The following is a 24,989-nucleotide window of genomic DNA, read 5'->3' as shown; positions in this document are numbered from 1 at the left end:
GGAAAGGGCACTGGGTGTTTCGGTGTGGGAAGGGCTCTGGGTGTTTTGGTGTGGGAAGGGCTCTGGGTGTTTCGGTGTGGGAAGGACATGGGTGTTTTGGTGTGGGAAGGGCTCTGGGTGTTTCGGTGTGGGAAGGGCTCTGGGTGTTTCGGTGTGGGAAGAACACGGGTGTTTCGTGTGGGAAGGGCTCTGGGTGTTTTGGTGTGGGAAGGACATGGGTGTTTTGGTGTGGGAAGGACATGGGTGTTTTGGTGTGGGAAGGGTGCTGGGTGTTTCATGTGGGAAGGGCTCTGGGTGTTTTGGTGTGGGAAGAACACGGGTGTTTCGTGTGGGAAGGGCTCTGGGTGTTTTGGTGTGGGAAGGACATGGGTGTTTTGGTGTGGGAAGGGCTCTGGGTGTTTTGGTGTGGGAAGGACATGGGTGTTTTGGTGTGGGAAGGGCTCTGGGTGTTTTGGTGTGGGAAGGACATGGGTGTTTCGTGTGGGAAGGGTGCTGGGTGTTTTGGTGTGGGAAGGACACGGGTGTTTCGGTGTGGGAAGGGCTCTGGGTGTTTTGGTGTGGGAAGGGCTCTGGGTGTTTTGGTGTGGGAAGGACATGGGTGTTTTGGTGTGGGAAGGGCTCTGGGTGTTTTGGTGTGGGAAGAACATGGTTGCTTCGGTGTGGGAAGGACATGGGTGTTTTGGTGTGGGAAGGACATGGGTGTTTTGGTGTGGGAAGAACATGGTTGCTTCGGTGTGGGAAGGACATGGGTGTTTTGGTGTGGGAAGGGTGCTGGGTGTTTCATGTGGGAAGGGCTCTGGGTGTTTCGTGTGGGAAGGACACGGGTGTTTCGGTGTGGGAAGGGCTCTGGGTGTTTTGGTGTGGGAAGGACATGGGTGTTTCGTGTGGGAAGGGTGCTGGGTGCCCAGGACAATGCCGGGATTCAGCAGACCGGGGGTAATGCAGCGCGAGCGGGGCTGCGAGAGGCCCTGAATAGGCCAGGCTGTGCTGGAGAAGAATGAGGGGTAGGCAGAAGGCAAGCTAGTGTTTCATGGTCATCTTATGTTACACTTCAGCCTTTCAAAGAGTGTCTGGGGCTGCTTGAATGAACCTCTCTTGCACTGCGAATGCGGGAGCCCGGAGACAAAGGGGACTCTTGTCACTCGCAGGCCCCTTTGGGGAATAAAAGCCATTGTCACATGAACAGGGGCAGTCTGGCAGGCTGTGCATGCTTCAGTGCCCCATGATATCGCTAAGTCTCAGCAGAAATCACATTCAGGGCCCTGTCAGCTTTGATTAGCAGGGTCTCATGACTTAATGTGCTGCGATATTTCATGTCTAAGGGTGGCGGCTGTCTTTCTGGGGGATGAATGCCCTCTATTGTCCACTGAGTTATTTTATTTACATTTTTTAAACAGCTTATAAAGGTAAAAAGATAGCTGTGCTTAGAGAAAAAAATCAAATTCCTTTGCTTCTGGATCAGCAGTGAGTGCTACTCGGGTCAGATACAGTGAAACTTGTTTTCACAGTCAGCATCAAAGTTCTCGTCTTGTTTAACAGCTTTATAGTAAATTCTGAACAGGTGGCAGTGGAGCTGGGTTTAGGAAGGAAACAATAAATAATCTTTTTAGCCTCTGACAACCAGAAATATTCTTGGGCCTGAGAGACCTCCCACTCCAGCCTCTGTATTGGTGATTCGCAGAGTTTCTCTCCCCTTCATCGCTTTGGTTCTTGAACAAGAATATTGGATGCAGCCATTAGTATTTTATTTTTAACAGGATTTTCAATTGCTGTCTGTTCAAATTTCTGTGTTTTCAAAAGTAGAGTATATTTTTTCTTCTAATGTTTTATCCATCAATTTTTAGAAATAATGATGGCTCATATGTTAAATTTGGTTAATGTTTGCTCTTTCAATTAAGATAATGTGGGTTATCTGGTAGAGTTCAGTTAAAATTTGACATAAAATATGTTGGAGTACCCAGCGAAAAAGCTGTGTAGACACAGAATTGCAAGTTTTTGTCAGCAATACTACTACAGACGTAGTAGAAAGGATGGTTCACCAGAGTTAAAGGAGAACAAATACTCAAAAGTGTAAAAATGGACTTTTCTATCCCCACCATGACCTTCAGTTTCAGTGCAGGGATGTTCTGAACAGAGTCAGGGATGCTGGTGTTTGTAGCCCTGCTTCATCCATGGTGCTGCACTACACACGGTGTATCTTTGCAGATCTGTCAGTAGAGATCAGTGTTAGCATTGATTGAACACAATAATGGATAATCAGATTTTGGATTTCTTCACTCTGGCTTTTTCTGAGCTGTTCTCAGGCCAGGGAAAATGTCTCTGATATTGCTTCTTATCCCATTCATCACCTTAATTATACAAAGACTTGTTCAGCTCTTAGTGTATTTCAAAGTGTGTGCATTTGTATTTCCTTTTATCTTTTAAATCAAGAATCATATTGGATAAGAAGCCCAAGGAAAATGTTACAGCAGTTGTTTCTTGTGTAAAGATGATGATGTTTTAGTGTCTACCCATTTTTCCTCTGAACTTACCCTGCTGCTGGAGGACAGCTTTAGTGGCCCATTGCCTGCCAGGTGATGCCCCTGTGGAGCAGAGGGAGCCAACCCACGGGCCATGGGCCACTGCTGCCCTTCCTGGCCTCCAGAGCCACCTCTGCCCTGGGCTGTGCCCAGAGAATGCTGGGGAAGGAGCTTCAACATTACTGGGAGTCACAAATGAGATGGAAGAGTTCTGCTCCTACTGCCAGCGTTTCTGGGCTCTGGGACAGCCCTGGGGATGTGCAGCAGATCCAGCTGTGCAGAGTCAGGATCTGGTGGAGGTGGGTGCCCTGAGCAGTTCAGCCCCATGTAAAACTGCTGAGTGACCTGAGGGACGCTGATAAATCAGAGAGGGTTGGCTTCACTTCCCTCTTCCCCTCACCTGTGCATATTCCAACCTGGACTGGTACTTCTCTCCCTCTACCTCAAATTCTTTCGCTGAGAATAACCTGTCACTGCTCCATGTTGATGGTCTCACTCTTTCCTGGTCTCTTGAGTGTGGGCCTGAGGAATGTTGTGTTTCCCTGGTTCCTGCAGCCCTTCCCACAGCCAGCTGTGTGTACGGCGTGCCCTTTGAGCAGGAAGCAATCAACCATCGAACCTGATGTCATCCACTGTGCAGTGATGCACTCTGAGAGCTCAGCAAAGCTGATTAGCCACAAGTTTGAAATGAGTGATTCCAAAACACAAAACAGATGTGCCCAGTGATTAATACCTGGTGTGCCTTTTACTCCATTATTTCTGCCATTATCCAGGCTTTGATCACTGTGATTTTCTTGGAGTTGACATTGGTTCCTCCTCTGCAAACTCTCCTTCTGTTGTTTGGTTTATTCTCTGGGTTCTCAGAAATTCCCTAACCATGTGTTCAGAAATAGTGCACTAAGTCAGGCACAGACTCTGCATCTGTGCTGTCCCAGCTCGCTCACAGCAGAGCCAAGTGCAGGACTCATCAGAAACTGCTGGTGTGTCCTGCCTCAGCACTCCAGCAGTTCTCCTGCACGAGGTTTTTCCTCTGCTGCGAACCCCACCGTGGGAAAATTGCTGAAATTGTCAGTGCAGACACCACCCAAGTGCACATGCCCTTGCTGATAAGATCTTGTGTGGCTTCCTGCACCTCGTACTGTACGTGGAAAGAATAGTCATTTTTCGATGAGACAGAGCCAACTGCATTCAAAACAAGCCGAGAGCAGCAGGTATTGGTGCAGAGTGTCTGGGCTGTGCTCGCTCCAGAACACTCCCCACTTTCCCATGCTCGTGGGCTTGCATTCGTGTGACTGCAGGAGTGTTCTGGTGCTCGTAGCTGGGCCTGAACACGTCAGGTTTGGGAAGCTTCCCCCATCCTTTGTCAATGCACCTACACGTGGGTTAGGTAGAATTCAATGGAGTGTTGCCCAGCTTTGAATTCTGCCCCAGCCTCAACCAGCCCTCTGCTATATTTGAGGTATTTATCCTTGGGAGACAAAACTATTACAAAACGTCCAGATAGGATTTCTACATTCACCATCATTAAGTCAAAGAACGGCCCAAAGCTCCCTGAGGATGAGGAGACTCCAGAGCTTGGACAGGATTTGGATCAGGCAATGGCCATTAGCTTTTCTCCTGCACTAAGCAGTGCATTCACCACATCCCTCTCCCGTGTACACTTGGGGGTTCAAGGCAAGAGAGGGACCAGCCTCCCCCGGGTCTGCTGTCATCGGGGGTTCAGTACAGCTTGAACTGTTATGTGCAGCAGTAATGATAATTATTGCTGTTATTAGATTGTGCTAGAAACTCTCTGTGGATGAAACGTATTTTTGTGCAAAGGCTCCCTGTACCACCAGCCATGACAATAACGTTCTCTTTGGAGTTTGAGGGGGTGAGTAGACCTTGATAAGGTGTCAGTAGCTCAGCATTCCCCAGAGCTTCCCCATGTTCCTGCATCCTGCCTCGGATTTTGGCTCTTACTGATCAGCTGGTGAAGTGGGGGGTACCTGCTGTTCAGGATTTGTGTAGCCCGGCTGATCCAGCCCGAGGATCTGCAGCTGGATGAACAGGACTGCCAGATTCCAGCTTCCCTGGCTCGCCTTCCAGCCCGGCGCCGCAGATGGGGAATGCTGGCTCTGGCTGGGGAGGGGGTTTCTCACCCGTTCGGTTACAGCCTGCTCGGCCTCATTAAAGTGTTTGTTTTCTGAGTCAAAATGAGCCTGTGAATGAGGTGTTGCTTTGCTGGAGATCTTATCGGCTGTAAACAGACTGTTAAAAATAGGGTCGTTTTACACAAAACTTGTTTGTGGACTGAAACAATTCAAAACACGATAATAACAAAACAAAATCTTAAAATAGCTCGGAGTTGAGACCACAGACACAGCTGCCAAGCACTTTCATCTTTATTACAGTTACTCGTATCTCTTCTCCTACTATTCCCATTGTAAACAGGCTGATGTTATCTCTGCTGGCCTCCCCGCTCAGCCCAGCCCCTGGAGCTGCACCCTGATCCCGCCTGGTGCCTGTTCCTAGGGCCCAGCTCATGCTTCTCCTTCCATGTGTAGCTTCAGGCACGGACAAGGCAGCTGCCCTGCTCCGGGAGTGTTCCTGCTGCGGGGAGGCTCTGCCAGCAGCACCATTGCTCTGCTGCTCTGTTACCTGCTTGAGCTGGAGGATGTTAAATTGCTGTTAAAAACCAGCTTACGTAAAGCACTGGGCCAGGCTGCCCAAAGAGATGGAGTCACCATCCCTGGAGGTGTTCGAAAAAACATGTGGCTGTGGCACTTGGGGACGTGGTTTGGCAGTGAACGCTGTGGTGGTGCTGGGCTGATGGTTGGATTTGGTGATCTCAGAGGTCTTTTCGAACAGTAATGATTCCATGAACCTCTGTGTGATTGGAGTCCTCCAGGCCTGGGCTGGGGGAGCTGAGTCTGCCAGCCCTGGGCAGGGAAGGGAGGGCTCCCCACACTTTGGACAAACGAACATCTGTTGTTCTACACCCTTTGGGACAGGGTGGAATATCCAACCAGGGAAAGAGGAAAACCCAACCTGACACCAGGCATGTTCATCTGATTAAGTCACCTGTACAGTTAGTAGAGCTGGAGATAAACCTCTGCCACGTAGATAACAGTGCTGCAATTAGGTTAATCTGAACATTAAAAAGCCATTAGGGAGCTGTTGGATGTTGCAGTTAAAACTAAGGCTACAATAGGAGGTACTAATGAGATCAAATGGTGAAACAAGGCTTTGAGAGTTGCCTTTTTAAGTTTTTTTTAATGATTTCTTTTAATTCAGCAAAATGAGGAGCTGGAAGGAAAACAAAACCAGCTCCCAAAGCTTTGGAAACCCAAACCCCTTCTTCAGGTCCACACCAGAAGTAGCAGCCTTCAACTGGAGAATAATCACTCAGCTTGAAGATTGTGATGTTAAGCTGATAATGTGAGACAAAAGAAGCAGCTCTTTGCCTCTAACTTGTGGAATAGTTATAAAGTCTGGAGTAAGGGAGATGTTTGGCTGAGGGTTAGCTGGGCTAAGCAATGCTCCTGTGCCTTTCTGTTCAGTCTCTGTGTTAATGAAGGTTCCTGGTTTTGTCACTTAAAGCTCTTCTCTTGATTTCTCTTTCGAAGATGAAGCCTGGACTTCCAATGAAGCAGTGTTAAAAAAAACATGAACCACCCAAACTTCCCCAAAACCAAACCCAAACCAAAACAAACAGAACAAACTGGTGTTTTCCCACTGCTAACTGGGGCAGTAGGACTGAGCAGCTGAGCTTCCATGATGTGTGTTGGTTCCCTGCTGTTGCGCACTCTGTGATGCTGTGGGTGAAATACAGGCAAGAATTCCCCAGAAAGGAACGCAATCCACTGGTGCTGCTGTGAGCAGGGATGATCTGAGGTGTCTGTGGTGCTTGTCTGGCTCTGCAGAACACGTGCTGCCAGTGATGGGGGGAGTTCAAAGGCAGGTGAGACTGAAGTTAGCTCGGAAAGATGTGGTGGGTCAGGTGCTTTTTACCCTGAATTGATAGGAAATATCCATCCCTGCTGGTTTTGTCCAAATGTTTCACTCTTTTTGCCCAACTACTTGATCTTTAATTTTTGCTCCGGGGCTGTTGCTGCTCAGGATATGCAGCTCTGCCAGGAGTGTTCTTGTACATTTGTGGAATGAATGTGGCCAAATGCTTGCAGGATTTGGGCTTGACAATGCAACAGAAACAATTAACACATTAAAAATGTGTATAACAGCATTTTTACTTCACTTTGGAATAATGCCCATTTATCCATTGTAGGATTCTTCTGAATACACAACTTTTTTCATGTTTTCTAGGCAGCCATACTGAGTATTAAGCTGAAATTACAGCCAGATCAAGATGTAGAGAAGGTGAGTCATTTTCTCTGCAGGCTCCTCTGTCATCAGATCCACCTTTTGTTCAGCAGGAGATCCATCAGGGCCCTCCAAGTCCTGCTGCCTTTCACCTGAGGCTTTGCTGCATTCCCAAGAAGTCCCTGTTGTGTTGTTGATGTACCTTTACACCAAGGTTAGGCACAGAGTGTGTTTTGTTAGACCCCATTCCACCTCCTGCCCAGCTTTTCTGGCTGCAGCCACCGCTGTGACAAATCCTGGCTGTGCTCATCACTGAGGCAGAGATCAGTACCTTGCCACACTGAAGCTTTGCTCACATTTGTGTTACAAATGTCACAGCACTCTTGTAGGCTGCACTGGTGGCTTGGGCAGGGCTGGGACTTGCTCTCGTGCTCCATGGGGACCAAAGGCAGGGCACGGTGCTTTCATTGTCATTTCTTCTCCTAGATGTGCACCCCACTGCTGCTCCAGGATAAAGCTAACCTGGTGGAAGATTATGTGGGAGAATATCCTGAGCTCCAGAGGAAGCTCTTGCAGACCCTGGACATGTGGTGTGACCCCAGCTTCAATATCAGAGACATCACAAGGTAGAAACACTTGTCCTTCTGAACAGCTGGGGCCACGGTGCTGCCAGAGCACAGCATGTCTGTCCCCTGGTTGTGTTGGGATCAGAGCACAGCGTGTCTGTCCCCTGGCTGTGTCTGTGTCTGTCCCCTGGTTGGCTGGCTGTGATCGTGTCCTAGCATAAGGGACTGCAATATATTGACTTTTTGGCTGAAAAAGGGAAAATTCTGGTGGCTGTGCCAGAGCCTTGTCCAACACCCCAGCCTGTAGGACAGAGTAATCCTTGCTATTGACAGATGCTCTGTTCCTGCCAGGAGTGCAGATGAAACCTGTGCAGGACACCCCAGCAGCAGAGCAGTATCAAAGCTTCCCATGGAGGTTGGAGCAATTGGCCCCTCTTTCTTTGCTGCAGACAAGGGTGACTTTCAGTATCAGTTGTGCAGGTTTGGCAGGAAGGTAACACTGTGATGAAGTGGCAGAAGAACAAGAGGTGCAAGTGGTTAACCTTCCTGTGCTCATCAACCTGTGATGTGTGCTTTCATTTCTGAGCTGCCTCTCACTCGAGTAACTCCTGTCACTCAGAGCCAGCAGCACAGTCAGAGTCACGCTGTAGCTGCAATAGTTGCTGTCAGCTCTGTAAAAGAGATGAAAAGGGGTTGCTCACTTTCTTTAAAATGAGCCTCTGGACTTGCTTCAAGTCATCGACTGAAATTTGTGTGGTTGTGCTGTTGACTTCTCACTGTACCTTGGGGAAGGCAGGGCCTGCCCTTACCAACATCCAGCAAACCCCAGTCCCTCTGCTGTTAAATAGCTGCTATTTGGGAAGCATCCTTTTGCCACAGGTGTGTCTTTCTGGTGTTGTTACAGACCATATCAAGGCCTGTCCAGGTACAAACCAGAAAAATTTAACCGCAGAGTGCTCAGCAAGCTGGTCTTCAGGCTCCTGGAGAGATTCAACGTTGACCCAGGTATGGGATATTGCAACATACTGTGGAGTTATCTCAGTAATAAAGAACAGGCAGAGTCCATTTGTCTTCTTCCATGTTCATCAAGGAATCTCTGCTGTCATTTATCCTGAGGAATTTCAGGGTTTAATGAATGATATTGAAAAACAAAGCTGGTAAGTTATGGGAATTATCACTTTGTGCTGTCGAAGAATGAAGTGCTGGCGACTAATAGACTGCTTCTGCCATGATCTGAAATAAATCCTGACCTCAGCATGGCTCTGCATAAACACACCATGGTCAGCTCTGAGTTATGACTCCATTCCTCTCACATAAGAGGCAAGTCATTATTCACTGGGGATCTGTTTTCTTGAGCTGCGGGTGTGTCAGCTGGGAGGAGATAACCCTTGGGAAGCAGGAGCCTCAGCCCTTTGTGTTCTTTGCATAAACTAGGGTTGGTAGGGGTGAATTTTAAGGCTCTTACAGCTTTGCAAGAGAAGTGGCACACTTTCCATCACTTCACCAGCAGCTCTCTAACAAAATCTGCTTTGCTTTGGTTCTTAGCAGGGACTGTGGATTTTTCCTTCTCTTTGGGGCCTTGCACCAGACCCCTTTAGGTGTACCGTTAGCTTTTACCCTGCAGAGGTTCCCATCATCAACCCAAGGTTTGCAATTCTCTTTTCTTGGACTGAAAAGGGTTTTCTAACCACAAATGGAGGGCTTATTACACCTCTCACCAACACTATTGCATATTAATCTTCCCATCTTCAGACTGCTGTTCAAAAGTTAACAAGAGAAACCCTGCAAACTCTCATTGGAGGAAAAGTGGATATAATTAAACCCAGCACGCTGGTGGGAAAGCTGAGACATATGGGGATGGTTTATTTAGAAATTAAAAGCTTCCCAGGAGTTCATTAGTTTTCAGTAGTTTTCCCTCCTTGACAACGTTGGGCATTCAGTCAGCTGTGTTGTCTTTGATGATCTGTAAATAGAAATTAGATGTTCCCCTTTCCTTATGAAAGCTCCACCACAGGTATGATACAATGGTGGAGGTGAAATGATATAACTGTTCACATGCAAAATCCTGAGAAATGATAATTAAAGAAAAGAAAAATCTAGGAGAGGAGCACATGTAGGGCTTAGCTGTGCTCTGTGGGATGCAGTGTGCTTCGACCTGGTGATGCTTTCAGATGTTGTAGCTGCTGATAATAATGGCCATTCACTGGTGAGGAGGTTCCTTGAGGTAAATACAGATCCCATTCCTTCCAGACAGGTGTCCTTCCAGACCTTTCTCCCATGTAAACTGCAGTGTCTGCAGTGCAGGGCAAGTCCTTGCCCAGGAGGGCTGCCCAGCTCTGCTGGTGTGAGAGGAGATGCTGGCAACTGGTTTGGACTTCAGCTAAGGCCAGTGCTGGATGATTGTCCCAGCCCCATACAGGACAGTTGGGGTTTATTTTTTACATCGTGCCAGTGTAATTGTGAGCAGGAATTCACACATTGCTGAACTGTGGCTGTCAGTCCCCTTTGAAGTGCTTTGGAAGGGGATGGATACCTGCAGAGGAATTGCTGCCTTAGTGCTGGTTGTGCTGCAACTGAATTGGCTGGAATTTCTTTGTCTTCCCATCTCTCCCTCCCTTTTGCTGAATTTCTGGGTGTTCTTTCTCCATTCTTTAGTGGAAGCAAGTCTGACTGGGAGAAAAAAGTACACAAAAAGTCAGCAGGCTGGGCAAAACATACAGATAAAAGAAACACTCGTTTATCTTGTTTTGAGCAGCTCCCCCAGAAGCTGGTGGTGAGGCAGAGCTCACACTTCTTGTCACCTCACCTGGGCTTGTCTGATGCTGCAGCTGCTTTCAGTCTCCTCCTCCCTGTGGCTCCCACTCATTGTGAGAGCCTGAGAGCAGCAGCAGGGAGGGAAGTGGCTTTGGTGAGAAGGGCTGGAGGAGGATGGGGTTTCTGGGTATGAGAAGGCAATGTGTGACTCAGTTCTTGCAGTTCCAAATCAACTTGGAGATTGCACTCCCTGAGCTCACTCTTGCCCACTCACAGTAAATCTCACTGGCTGCCAAGCAAGGCTGAGGTGTCCATCAGCAACTGAGATCTGGAACACTCCTGGGAACTGCCAGCCCTAAATTTCGGAGCCAGATAGGAGGAGTGGCCCAATATAAAAAAGATCTCACACCTCAGGGGAAAAAAAAAAAGCAGCCATCCTCTTATATTAGTCCTGTTCTTTTTCAGAGCTGTGTTCCTGTTAACTCCCAAACAGGGCATGGAAGTGGGAGATTTTCTGCTGAGTCCCAAAGGTGTCCCAATAAACTGTGTGTGGATTTCATTTAATTACCCTTATTGGGGAAGGAAGAAGTTGGGCAGAAGTGGTGTGTGATTGAGGAAATTGAGGTTTATTGAGTCTTTCCTCACACCTGGGTCAGTGTGCTGTGGGTTAACGAGCCTGTAGCTTTTCCAAGCTAATTACTTAACAGTCTTTGGAGACCCTGTGAGATCGACTTTACAAATGCAAGGTTCAGTCAAAACAGATCTCAGAGGTGAGGGAACAGCCCCTTCCCAGGGCTGACATGGTGGAGTCTGTTCTCTGCTGTGGTTTGGCACAGCCAGGACACACAGAGAGATCAGTGATGTTTTTCATTGACAATTATCAAGTTTGAGGTAGAAAAGATCCTGCTCTGGGAAGTGTAACAGCCTCGTCTGTTGGACTTAGTGCCTCCGTGCCAGTGAGGGAGGTGAGAGTGGAGTGACAGAGGCGAGAGAGGTGGCACCTGAGAGCCCCGATAGCGGTGGGGCTGTGCCGGGGCAGGGACACACGAGCACCTCCAGCTCTGAGCGCTGTGAGCGAGTGTTTGCCATGGGCTTCCAAAGGTTTTTAACGTGACCCAAGAGCAATGCTCCCCTCGCTTGAGCACCCAGTTGGCCGTCTGGTTTAACGTGGGATTTCCGTCCGTGTGACCGCCCCCGGCCGGCCCCGCGCTGCCGGGAGCGCAGCGCTGCGGGGCAGCAGAGGGCAGGAGAGCGCTGCGCTCGGCCACATCTGCACAGGTGAGCCACAGCTGGCAGTGCTCGGCCACATCTGCACAGGTGAGCCACAGCTGGCCCCACATCTGCACAGGTGAGCCACAGCTGGCTGCGCTCGGCCACATCTGCACGGGTGAGCCACAGCTGGCCCCACATCTGCACAGGTGAGCCACAGCTGGCAGTGCTCGGCCACATCTGCACAGGTGAGCCACAGCTGGCCCCACATCTGCACAGATGAGCCGCAGCTGGCCCTACATCTGCACGGGTGAGCCATAGCTGGCCCCACATTGGCACAGGTGAGCCACAGCTGGATATTTCCTTCAGAAGCTCAAAAAAAAAAGCTGTTCAATGGATCTTTTGAGTGGTCTGGAGGGGTCATGCCATGGTTCTGTCTGAAGTGCTTTGAAAACTTCAAGTCAGGTGGTGGTGTTACTAATTTTTACGTTGATCTTGCATTCTTTAGAGAGTGTTTCTTTCCATGAGCTGATGATTTCTCCTCCAGATACTGGGATAATATCCAGAGGAAAGATCACCATATTTACTGGTGCAATATCCTGCATGATAATTACAGTAATTTCCTCAGATGCTTTGGGGGGAAGGATCTGTTGTCACACTGTGGAAGGTTAACTTACAAATACCAGCTTTAACCTTCTGTTTGAGATGGAAACGTTTAGGTTCTGAGGTGATGCTTCAGGGCACTCTGAGGAGCAGCTGCAACCAGTGGGACATAAATCCATACCCCTCTGATCCCAGGCTCTGGTATCCAGAGATCACTCTTTGTTCTCGTGGGTTTTAGTTCTCGGGCATGCCCTGTGTGGGGCATGGAGAGGGATAAGGAATCAGTTTCTCCCTGTGGGTCCTAATTCAAGGGAGGCTACAGAGAATTTTCCCATTCCTGTTCTCTGTGACTGTTTCTGGTTGCTGGCCCTGCTCCTTCTGGCTCCCAGTGAGGTGGTTTTAGCCACTGAGACCCCAAGGAAGGCTTTGGTGAAGCCTTTCCCTGTACAGGCACCTCGGCATCCAGCAGGAGCTGACAGATACCTGTGCTAATGCCAGTGCCTGTCTTTTATCTCCTGCCTTTATCTCTCCTTGCACTGGATTTCAAAACAAGGTGCTGTGTGAAGATCTTGGGTTTTGCAGTTGTAATGAGCCATATCTAATGAAGATGACAGCAATAAAAATAATAACAACAACTGTGGCTTGCTAGCTCAGCAGAACAATATTCCCCACCCTCTTTGTGTGGATGTGGAGTCTCTTTCATGGATCTGTGTTTTATCGGATAAACTTCAGCCACAAGTTTACATCCTGAGTGAGCTGTTCACAACTGCTTCAATGAATTAACAGCACAGGGTCCAATTAAACCCGAAAGAATGCAGCCTCCAGAGACTGAGGTGGTGCCCATGTGAGGATGCTGCCTAATTAAAGGTGTGAAGTCATTGACTGTGGAGCATATTGAACCAGGGAGTGGATCTTATCGCTCAGGGGTGGTGGAGGCAGAGATATCAGACCCGAGAATTAGCATTGCTAATCACGGATGAAAGTGTAAATAACAGTTTATAGTTGAGATAAGCTGACAATGTGTGAGTCTGTCCCTCATTGTTCCAAGTGTGAGGGCATCCTGCCTTCCACAAACCCAATCTGACGCTGGGGAAGGAAAAGTGTAATGTCTAGACAGTAAAACTTCCAGGAAATGCTGTGTACTTAAATGTCTTTTTCCTTCTTTCAGCTCTCTGCCCTAATGTCATAAATCAGCGGCACTTGAGAACCCTGAATTACCTCTTTTACAAGAGATTTGTTGAGGTATGTGCTGTGTGGTGTGCGTGGAATGAGGATTTTTGTTACATTTACATTTTGAATAACTTAATTGAGATAATCAAAATGTGTCAACAGCTTATGATCAAGTTTTTTTACAAGTTCTGCTCCCAAGCCCTCCCAGTCCATCAGGAAGGCTCTGATCTGTCTCTGCTGCCTGCCAAACCCGCTGCCAGAGGAGCTGGGGAGGATGGAGCACTTCAGCCTCCTGCATCTCTGAGCTGTAGTGTTGGATGACATCACTGTGGGGAGCTTGGTCATCCACAGAGAGAGCAAAGAGCATTTCTCCAGGTGTATTTGTTTAGCAGAGGGAAATGGATTCGTGATCTGGTGTTCTGCTCTCTCTGGCCTTCCACTTCCTTTGTTTTGGAGAATTTGCTTGATTTAAAGTGTCCAAGCTGGCCAGTTACTTCCATTAAGGTACATTTGGCAGCTGTTTCTGGACACAGTCCCTTCTTCTGAGAGCTCTTTGGTGCTCTCTGTTTACCATTCTCAGCTGTGCCTGAGCTCTGGTTAAATGGCTCCTTTATCTCACTAATATTTAAATTACATGCTTGGATATCTCAAAGCTGTTTTCTTTGAGGCTCTTACTCCCTGTTTGCTCTTGTACCTTTCCATACAAGTGGCTCTGACACTCCCTGTTCCCCTCTGCCAGCTCTGGGGGGAGACTCATGGTGGGTCTCGTGCAGTTCTTGGCAGAGTGGAGAGCAGGTCCCATCCTGACCTTCTCCCCAGGTTTGGCTCTGAACTGCATTAGAATGGGAGTATGAACTTATCAGCTTCCTTTCCAAGACCTCACGATTCCAGAGGATTTTTCATGATTTGGCTGTTGAGAAAAACTGTATTCTTATATTCTGAAGGCTTCAGCCTTGCAGATGATCCCCGAGATCCCTCCCATGGGCTGCCTGGAGAGATGAACACTCTGGGGACAAGCTGCATATGGATTTTTGTGCTTTCTGTTCTGTGCTGTGAGAGTTCCCTGCATTCCCCCTCCAAGCTCTGTTGTTCTGCCATGCCCAGGTGGAGACACTGAGGAGCTGAGGTGCCCCATATGCTCGGGGTGCATTCCTTGGTCTCAGGTGATGCCAGTGGGGACAACGGGGTGTTCATTTCTAGTTTGCTGTGTGGAACATCCTCCCTTTCCTAAGATGGCTCAGGAGTGGTGTTGTCTTTTCAGAAAACCATGACTGAGGAGAATTGGGCAGACCACATTCAGGTGAGTGTGGATTTCCCTCTCCTGCTTTTGCAGGGTTATTTGCTTGGAGGTTATTTTAAGCTGTTCAGCATATCCAGCTCTGGCTATTGTAGTCCTGCTATCACAGTTCTGCACTTTCTCAACACTTTGGAAGCAAAACTGTAAATGCAGGGAAGGGCAGGGGAGAACACTTATATTGTAATTCCTTTTATGTCTTTGAAAATGCTTTAGTTTGGCTGGAGCCAAGCTAGAACATTTGGACAACACTCTCAGAGATGCATGGGGGGGAGTGTTGGGGTGTCTGTGCAGGTCCAGGAGTTGGGCTCAATGATCCTTGTGGGTCCCTTCCAGCTCAGGATATCCCATGGCTCTGTGGTTCTGTGATTTAGATAAGATTACCAAGTACATTCTTTTACTTTCCTGCACTTACTTGTAAGTGAACACTACAAGTATTTACACTGATTAATGACGAGGAAGGGGGAAAAGAGCCTGTTCTTCAGCAGCTAGCAAGGTGTGTGAGGAAGCTGGGGTAAATGTTAGATTCCCTGTGCATGCTCTGACCGTTTTCAGCAGGTGACTGTTTGATGTTGTGATGTCTCTGTCTTGTGCTGCAGGACACAAGTCATTTTAACAGCACGGGGAGAAGGGAGCACGGTGGGTGTTTCTTGATGTATAAACAAAAGAGTTCAGGCAATCGTGGTTTAGCCTGATCCTACAAAAAATACAAATGTGGCAATGACACAGCAAAAACTCCACGGTGGTACACAGTAGTGGTTATTTATGTGTCCATGATTCCCCTGTGGAATTGCAGCCTCGTTGTGTGTTTGCTCCTGTTGTGGAACCCCTCTCAGGCTGAATTCTGCAGCCTTTAGGGATTTCTGAAAATCCATCTGAAGGGTCGGTGTGGGCTCTGAGGGGTCGTGGGCCAGGCTGATGAGCTCAGGGATCTGAGGGCTCAGGCACTGTTTGGACACACCAGCAAAGCACCAGGACTGCTGGGTTCTCCTGTGCAGCTCCAGGGGCTGGACACGATGATCCTTGGGGTTTCTTCCCCTCAGGAGATTCCATGATTCTCACTTGGGGATGTGCTTTGGTGTGTGTGGGGAAGGGGTTTCTGTTGATGGTAGAGTGTGGGATGAAGCTCCCCTGTCTCCCTCTTTGGAGGCAGCAGGCTCAGGATATCTCTGGGAAGGGCACATGTGGTGCCTGGTAAGCCCTGAGAGCACAGAGCTGCATCCTGCACTGGGGCAGAGGGTTGTCTTTGCTTTCCAAAGGACTGCAAACTTTGTATTTCCTGCTTGTTGCCAACTGATGTATTTTTCACAACTGTGTAATTATCAGCCGAGTGGTGCTGAAACTTGCCTGTTATCAGCCTGGCTCGGTGCTATCAGAGATCCCTGTCTCTGGCATCACTTGAAAGTGATGGGAATCTGTACCTGTGCATCTGCAGGAAGCTGAAATAACAACCTGTGCAGGCTGGTGGCTGCTGCTCTCAGGGGAAGGAGGGAATAAAGGAAGGATCTTGCAGCAAGTTTTGGTTTTCAGTGCAAAAACTAAGGTTGTTCAGGACTTTGTTGGTTTTGAAAGTTTCAAAGTTCACTCAGAGCTTCAGAGAATCACAGGATCACAGACTGGTTTGGGTTGGGAGGCACCTTAAAGCCCATCCAGTGCCACCTCACCATTCTACCATTCCCTGACTGCACTGGTTGGGGCCCCTCTGACCCTGGTGTGTGGTTTGAGAGGGGGGTACAGGGCTGCACCTCCCAGAAAAGTGCCCTCATTTTCCTCAGGCCCCTGTTGTGCAGCTCCTCAGGCTCTTCTGGGCTTGTGGGGATGCAGAGATGGGCCCTGGGGGCAGCTGTTTCCCATGTTCTGCACAGGGAGAGCCTGCAGCTGATCTCTGTCCTCCTCCAGTTGGGACACTGAGATAACTTATTTATTTTAAAATTTCTGACCATGAAAATCAAGCACTGTGCCAGCTCCTTCTCTGGGTGAGCAGGGGTCAGTTGCTGGTAATTCCTAGGAAATGCAGAACTCCAGTTCCACTACAGTTCAAGGGTTGTTATGCTGCTTTCAGATAAAATTCAGAAATCTGCCCTTCTTTCTGTGCAATACATTGGAAAAACTTTTAACAGTTCCTGGTACTTAATAGGTGTAAATTACCTTATACTGCAGCAAGGAGTTGATGTAGTCTTATTTATGTGACCAATTAATTTCTAAATGACAGTGGCTGATGCCAAGATTCTTTCTGTACAGGACCATTTTGACCTCAATTAAAACTCAGCTACCTCTGGAATAAAATGTAATAGCTGTTACACTCAAGGAGAGAATTTTTAGGGGGAATTTGAAGGGCAGAATGCAATTTATTTTTTTTAAGTGTTTTTTTTTGTGGCCAGGACTCCTGCTCTGGGGAGTCTTGACTAAGGACAAGGAGTCAAAAAGACCACTTTGCAAATACCCACATCCAGTGTCCTTCCCTGGAACCCCTGACTTAAGGGAAACTTTCCAGTTGTTTTGAGCAACATCTCTGCAGTGTGAGGAACTAAATATCCACAGGGAGTGAAGCAGTGTGTGCAGTGCAGATGGGAATGATGCTCCAGAGGTGATTAATAACTGACATGTCTCTCAGTAGAAGGCTGCACACAAAATCATCTTTCCCTCTGCTTGGAGTGAAGTGTTTATTCAGGGATGGGATGGATTTCATCACTCAAATGTCAAATCCAGACTGGCTCTTTTCCTGGAAGGTGGAAACGCAAACGAGTTTAACCAGCTGATGTGTGGAGTCCCCTGTTAGTACTTACAGACTTCTTTAGCAGGAAATTAAACCAGTGGGTGATTGTTTTGCTCCCTCTGGCCTTAGAAGTCTCAGGAAGGAATCATCAGCTGAAATAAATGATCATGGTTCCACCAGTGCTGCTGCTCATGGTGCTTGTGCTGAGGTGCTGAGCCACTGGAGCCCAGTAGCTCCCAGTATGGGGAGGTGTGTGAATATGCAGGAGCTGCTCCTGATCTGGTTTTGCCTGCAGTCTGCCACTTCAACCATCTGCAAAAGAATTCCATTTATCTTTCCACAGATTTAAGCAACTCCCTAACAGCTGCCATTGCCAAAAAGAGGTTTGATTTGGCTTTTCCTTTTCCCCTTTGCAGAACAGCTGGTATTTATACCTGGACTAGTTGCAGGTTTGAGGTCTGCTGTCTCTCTTGGGAAGTCAGGACTGGGGGAATTGCTTTGTTTCGGGTCAGAACTGGCAGCCTTTCTTCCCCCAGTGTCCACTTGCTGCTCCCATTTCTCCTTCCATTCCTGTCCCTGCATTTTGTCCCCTGTTCAGGGACTGACAGGAGCTCAGTGGGAGTGACAGTGCTTTGACACTCCTCCTGCTTTTTCCCTGTGCCATTTTCTTTGGATTCACTATTCTTGTTGGAGGTCTCTGGGGAGAACACACAGCCACAACATGGTTTAAAGGAAATATTAAACCACGGACAAACTAGAGTTTGTAGTAGGCAGAAAAGTGGGAGGCAAAGTATCAATCTCCTTCCATTCTTCAGTTCAGTTTGTCAGTGGGGTCATATATTGATTGGAAGCTGAAATAACACCAGAGTTCCTGGAAAGCAAAAGGATGACTGATGGGGCTGGTGCAGAGAACAGGCACATCTGTGCCTGTCTCAGGAGCAGCATCCTGTAATTCCAGGAGTTGGACTCGATGATCCTGTGGTTCCCTTCCAGCTCAGGATATTCTGATTCCGTGACCCTGTGGTTCAGTTCTGCAGCTGCGTTCTGCTCTCAGGCTGGAGAGCAGGCGAATGTGCACCTGTGCTAATGAAGTTTGCACTGCTGGACTAAAAGGAAGGGGAACTTTGCATGGAATAAAGCCCCAGCTGCTGTGGGAGAAGCACACGGGAAGAGCCAAACATGCAGCGTGTTCCGTGCCTCCCCAGCTAAAGGAGAGTCTATCAAAGGATGACGTGTACAGTTAAATGTAAATACTTCCAGCTCCTTCCTGCATGGCTGAGGCTGTGTTAATTCTCTGTAAGACCTGGAGGGCTGGTGTGTCTACTGTAATTGTGGTAGTTTTATTTATAACAGATCCAGCCATTGCTAGATAAATAAATTGTGGTTACGCACAAAGATGCTGATGAATTCTGGTGTAATATTACAGTAGGTACAAAGGAGCCAAGACAAGCTGCCATCATTTGCTGTCCAATCTACCAAATTGTCAAAAATGTCCAAAATAATTTTAAAAGTCAGCCAAAAATTTCTGTGGAGTGATGTAAGATGTGTTTGCTCAATAACTTTGGAAAATCAGCCCCCATTTACTGAAGTGTGGATTTACAGGGCCAGGCTGGGGATTGACAGGAGCTGGGTGTCTGATTCTGCTTCAGGGAGGGTTTGGCAAGGGATCCTTGGAAAGCTCAGGACCTCAGTCTTAAAACTGATGGCCAAATAGCCTTACTGTGCAAACGAATTAAGTACTGGAGAGTGAAGAGAGGAAACTGCAGAGAACACACTGGGGGGAAAAAATCTCCTTTAAATTGTTTTGGTGTGTTAGAGATGCATTCTGACCTTAGCCCCCTGCCACCAGCCAGGGCCAGCATGCTGCTAAGCACTGTAATTACATTTCTGTCACTAGCAGGCATTCACTCGGCAGCACAGCTTCATCAGGAGGAGATTTGGTATGGTATAAAGAAGATCTAATTGGCTTATGGCTGTGGGTTGAGAGGTCAGGGTTAGATTAAGGAGTTAAGAGCATCAGTGAGCTGTTCAGCTCCACTGGGGTGTGCTGGGGGAGGTTTAGTTCTGCCAAGTGGGAAAAGCATCCTAGGAGTAGGAAACGATACAGGAATGATGATCATGCAAAACCCTATAGGAATGTGTGGAACATACCAGGTCCTGAAATCACCATCAGGAGTAGTGTGCAGGATACCTGTTACTGACTGAAAACTGCAGCAGCTACAGGGTTAAAGTCACAGAATCCCAGACTGGTTTGAGTTGGAAGGGACTTTAAAGAACATCTTATTCCACCCCTGCCATGGGCAGGGACACCTCCCACTGTCCCAGGCTGCTCCAAGCCCCAATGTCCAGCCTGGCTTTGGACACTGCCAGGGATCCAGGGGCAGCCACAGCTGCTCTGGGCACCCTGTGCCAGGGCCTGCCCACCCTCCCAGGGAACAATTCCTTCCCAATATCTAATGAAAATCTCCCTTCTGCCAGTTTAAAGCTGCTCCCCCTCACCCTGTCACTGTCTCCCTCTGTCTAAAGTCACTCTCTGTCTTTTCTATAAGCTCCCTTCAGGTACCAAAGGGCCACAACAAGGTCTCCCCAGAGCCTTCACTTCTCCCAGCTGAACAACCCCAGCTCCTGTTTGTATCCCACAGAGTGAAAATGAGGACAGGCTCACTTCTAACAGGCAAATCCTCACGTTCCTGTTGCTCCAGGACCAAGGGAACCCTGTCAAGAGCACTGACGTTTGCCTGTGCAGCCAAATAGGGAAAGGCAGGGGGAAAGATTGGACATGGAGCTTGGTGCTTCCCAGGGTAGCACAGAAAGAGAGGATGGGTTCACTGATAAAAACCAAAACAAACCAAACAACAGGGCTCTGCACATCCTCTGTTTGCAGGTGGGAGCAGTTCTCACCTGCAGCTCCGTGGCAGGAGCCCCACGATGTCCTTGCCCCGTGGGAGTTGCTGTGAGCTGGGGCTGTGCAGGCGTGGGGGCTCTGTTTGCCCACTGTCCCTGAAGAATTCAGCCTTCACACACACACAGAGATCCTCTCTGCCCTTCTTACCCAGCCAGCAGTAAAACGATCCAGTCATTCCATAATCATCCCAGATTATTTAAACCCTCTGTAATCGATCGGTCCCTGAGTGCTCACTGATAGATATTGGCTTCTAAAGCCTGTGCAAATCAGCTGCCTTGCACACAGATAATCAGGCTGCTGGCAATTGATAGTTTGGCTGTATTATACTTTTAGGCAAGATTAGTTCCCCAGTTCCCTGCCAAGAAGAGAACCACATAAACAGAGGATTGTTTAGAAACAAAAAAAGTTCCTCTTGACGGAGAAGTCATGTAAATGGGAAGAAACAGGAAACTAATCTTCCCTTGTTCGCTCTGAAAGAATGCATATCTCTGAGGAATGTTGTAATTATGGATTTAGGAAATCAGTCCAATTTGCCAGGGTGTGAATTTCAGAGTTCATTCAGTCAACCCTCTCAAGCATTTCTCCTTCAGAACAAAAACCACCAGGAGCTGAAGTGTACCAAAAGAGATTAAAGGAGAGAAAAATCTACTGCCAAGCTTTGCTTTTGGGAGAGATCCTGCACGGATACTGATTATTGCTTTGGCTCTGAGCCAGGGAGCTTTGGGCACAACAAAACAGAAATCAGTGGTAACCCATGTTTGTCCTGTGGGCATCTCTTCCATACACTAATGATGGGAAGAGTTTGTGCTCCTGAGCAAGTATTTCCATTGTCAGGATTTCTGCTTATTTACTTTGAAGACTTTCCTAAACAGAAAAGAGGAGAATTTTTTCCTAAATTGAGTCTATGGATTCTCATTATGTATGTGACTGGGTATGGGAACACTTACTGGAGTTACTGGTGGGTTAATTGCACGCTGGTTAATGCCAGGGCTCCAAACCCTGGGGGGAGGCGTCGGGGTGGCTTCGGCTCTCGCACATCCCGACAAACGGGTGAGGTGTCACCCTGTGAGTTCAGGTCCCAGCAGGAGCACAGAGGCAGTGGTTTCACTCCTTCACACACCTGCAGCTGTGGCAGCCCTGTGGCAACCTGGAGCCGCGGGGCTCCGTCCCTGTCCGCGCAGTGAGGCCGGCCCTGGCAGCACATGGAACTCCTCGCTGTGTGGAATTCCTGCAGACAGATCCTGCAGCACCAGCCCCTGTCACACGCTTCTGCTGAGCTGGATTTTGGAATGCTGAGATTGGACTGTCACCCTTCAGGCAGTCCCAGAGCTCAGCAGAGAGCTGTGTTTTCCTTGTGCAGGCTTCCGTGCTCCAGGATACAAACCAGAGTAGAGTTCTGGGAGGGTGACTTCTGTAGAACATTCATGGAAGTGCCAGGATTGTAAAAACCTTCTGAGGCTGAAAAGACCAGAGAAACGATGTTTGGTCACAGGAGGCCCAGGCTCAGTGAGGCTCAGCAGCAGTGCAGGTCACCCAGTACACGATGGGAGCCTTCACTTCCTTAAACTGGAGAGCAGGATTTGCCACTGGCCCCTGACACTTTGTTCGTGTGTGTGTGACACGATGACAAAAGGCAGGGAGATAAATGCTACTTCAAAATACACTGGGAAGATAAGGGTTGCCAGTTTGTCTTCAATGCACTGTGTCACTGGGCTCAGACAAAGCATCTACTGTGATAAGTAACACACTACTCTGCTCTGAAAGAGTTTGGCCAATTTCCCCATCCTCATTCATCTTCAGTCTTGCCAAGTGCTGGAGTGCTCCCAGAAAATATCTCCAGCCTGCCATTGTGGGACTGAGGTGTGAGAAATCTGGAAGCATATCAAAAATCTGGGGCTTATGTATTCAGACCAAGTCTTTGGTCCTTTGCTGATCCCTGGGATGAATAATATTCAACAGCTCTGGGGCCAGGGTTAGGCTGGAATTCAGAAGGTGCCTCTGCAGTGGTTGTGAGAAGGGGATTTTGGGAGGAAGCACAGACCCTCGGGATAGACTTCACAGAGAAGAGAAGGGAAAACAAATTATATCTGAAAAAGCAAGTAGGGTAAAGTTGCCTTAGTCTGTTTGCTATGGAACTGTATTTTGGGGGGTTTATGCAAGTCATACAGTTACTTTTCAAACAAAGGTTATTTTAATGGGGTTAGTCTGATACTACAGCTCACTGCAGAGCTACATCTGTGCCATTCCCTGTTGCAGGTGGATTGTGATTTTGTGTATCAGCATACCTGGAGCTGTGGGATGCAGTTGAGGAAAACGATTTAATTGTGGGTTCAGATAAGAGGTTCTGATCTGGGCAAGTCCTTACAGTGTCAGGCTATGCTGACACTGCTGAACAAGACCAGGAATTGATCAGTGGCCCCAAAGACAAGTGGCATTGCTGACTGCTCCCAGCACGGCCCCAGGCTGCCTTCCCCTGGGGATCTGTCTGAAGTCTGCAGTGACAGGAGCAAGGGGTCAAGATCCCTTCCCTGAAGCCTTCTGTGCAGCAGCGGTGGCGAACTGGGCAGTAAAAGCTCATCTTTTAGGACAGCATTTTCAGTCAGTGGGGAGTGGGATCCAGCGTCAGGATGAGCTCTGCTATCTCACAGAGGTACCATGGTGCCCTCTTTATCAAGAAGCCTGACCTGAAGTGTCTGGGGGATTCTGTGCTGGACGGTTCCTTGGGCACTTGGGAGCAATGTCCCTGTAGAGTATTGCACCTTCAGTTGTGAAGGGATTGTTGAGGTGTCTGTGCAGGGCCAGGGGTTGGACTCTCTGCTCCTTGTGCATCCCTCCCAGCTCAGGACAGTCTATTTGTGCATTGTCCAGACAAGAAGCGTTGATATCCACTGCTGAAGCTACTGAAGTGAAATCTGGAAATGGTCATGCCAGATTCCCTTCAGTGAGACATCCTGTATGGAGCCTTTCATCTCTGTGGAGGGAAGTGTCTGTGCCCTGTGCCGGAGCTGCTGCCAGCAGCAGGTTCATTCTGTGGCTGTGGAAGCTGCATGAGGGCCCATGAAGGATGTCCAACAATGTGCTAAAGGAAATGTCTCAACCTCTTGCTCAGTGTTTTTTGAAAATACTCTCTCCAGATCTGCCTTTGAAAGCTGCCTTGGTTCTTTCCCTCCACTCTGTACCTGCTCACATCTGTGGCAGCAGGAGCAGATTTTGGAGACACGATGACTTCATCTGTTGAAAATTAATTACTTCCCTCAGGGGCTGCCTTAAAAAAATTTGGAAGGAATCCCAATGCAGGAAATGTATTTGGATCTCTGTGTAGTATTGTTGAGCATGATCAGGACCATCCTGTATTCTGGGTAAATGAGATCCTGGGTGTTCTTCGCCCGGGAGGTGCTTGGGACTTGAAAGCAGCAGTTGCTGCAAGAAGCCGCCCGTCTGTGTGGAGACGAGCCTGAGGAATGCAGGGCACTGCTGATCACACAATCAGAGCCTCATTTCAGTTTGAAATGAGCTCTTCTCTTCGAGCTCCTCTCTGCCCTCCTGCTCAGAGCCAGGCCAGCTTCATGGGACAAGGTGTTGCCATGCCCTGCCTGGTTCCACTGCCCCTCTGGACCTGTTGCAGTGTTTAGCCACTCTCACTGTCCCATATTTTTACTTTTTGGCCTATCTGGAATTCCTGGGAGGATCTGACTCCATCTGCTCTATGGTTCCCCTGATAAAATTGAAGAGGGGATTCTATTCCCCTACACCCAGCCAGGCCTTCCCTGTGCTGAACCAGCCCTGCTCCCTCAGCCTCTCCACGTGCTCCAACCCAGTGACCATCTCCTGGAATCCCAGCATAGTTTGGGTTGGAAGGGACCCCTGAAGCCCCTGTGGGGGTGAGCTTTAGCAGACAGGCTGTGTGGTGTGAGTCTGCTGGCCGCCACTTGGCCGTGGTGGTGTGAGACACACAGGAACGTGGAGCAGATGCATCCTGTCACACAATATTGTTCAGCTGCTCACCACAAGCCAGCAGCTTCCTCCAGGTCGCCCAGAACAATCAGCTCCCTGTGAGGAGCCCCAGTACAGCAAGCTGACTTTAAGAGTTGCCTTTGCCTTGATCCCTCCCAGTGATATCCTAAGTTACACTGCTCTGAATTGCCTTTTGGAGGAGCACGGGGAGGCTGGGAAGCTGAGCGTCCTGATTGCCAAAGCAGGGGCGAGGTGGTGTGAACGTGCCCCAGGGAGCCGCAGTGCCGAAGCTTCGCTGAAGGAGGATCAAGCCCACTTCCCCGGCATTGATGTGGTAATGGGCTCCCGGCTCGGGAGCGTGGCTCTGATCGCTGAGAGCCGGCCTGCTGGGCTCTCAGTGCAGCCCACTTGGTGCTTCTCCACTTCATAAACCAGCGCATCTCAGCGGCCAGTGCCTGTGAGCGAGAGAGCAGCTCGAGTGATGAGAAAGCAGGCTGTTCTTAGGCTGTTCTCAGGCTGTTCTCAGGCTGTTCTCAGGTCCTGGCTGTGCGCGGTGGCCGTGGCCGAGTGACTGCTGCTTTCACAAGGGAACCTTGCTCAGAAGGGAGTGGGGGAAAAGTTGGCATCTTTTACCCAAAGGAGAGGATTTCCCCCCTTTATCCTGCACCTGTGAGACCCCACCTGGAGCACTGTGTCCAGCTGTGGGGTCCTCAGCACCACAAAGGCATTGACCTGTTGGAGAGTCCAGAGATGGTCTGGAGCCAGGCTGGGAGAGCTGGGGATGTTCAGCCCGAAGAAGAGAAGGCTCCAGGGAGATTTTATTGTGGCCTAGTGAGACTCAAAGGGGATTTATAGGAAAGAGGGAGAGGCACTTTACATTGGCAGACATTGACAGGACAAGAGGGAATGGCCTTAAGTGGAAGGAGGGCAGGGTTAGATGGGATATTGGGAAGGAATTGTTCCCTGGGAGGGTGGGCAGGCCCTGGCACAGGGTGCC

At 48.8% G+C, this 24,989-nt stretch overlaps 1 protein-coding gene across 12 annotated transcripts in view; it reads left to right on the top strand.

The window, feature by feature from the left end:
• The window catches only part of EXD3 (exonuclease 3'-5' domain containing 3), a 214,431-nt gene that overhangs the window by 67,724 nt on the left and 121,718 nt on the right, over nt 1–24,989 (top strand). For all 12 annotated transcript variants that reach the window (XR_011155543.1, XM_069031640.1, XM_069031645.1 and 9 more), the window contains 5 exons: nt 6,825–6,878; nt 7,308–7,447; nt 8,292–8,392; nt 13,122–13,195; nt 14,385–14,423. Coding sequence is in view for 11 of the 12 variants with exons in the window: in XM_069031640.1 (XP_068887741.1) it covers nt 6,825–6,878; nt 7,308–7,447; nt 8,292–8,392; nt 13,122–13,195; nt 14,385–14,423 (408 nt within the window). In the remaining variant the exon portion in view is untranslated. The remainder of the gene's footprint in view (nt 1–6,824; nt 6,879–7,307; nt 7,448–8,291; nt 8,393–13,121; nt 13,196–14,384; nt 14,424–24,989) is intronic.

The sequence above is a fragment of the Aphelocoma coerulescens genome, chromosome 17 (genome assembly GCF_041296385.1).
Source record: "Aphelocoma coerulescens isolate FSJ_1873_10779 chromosome 17, UR_Acoe_1.0, whole genome shotgun sequence".
Lineage (NCBI taxonomy): Eukaryota > Metazoa > Chordata > Aves > Passeriformes > Corvidae > Aphelocoma > Aphelocoma coerulescens.
The sequence above is the reverse complement of the archived record's forward strand: the minus strand, read 5'-3'. Positions and strand labels throughout refer to the sequence as shown.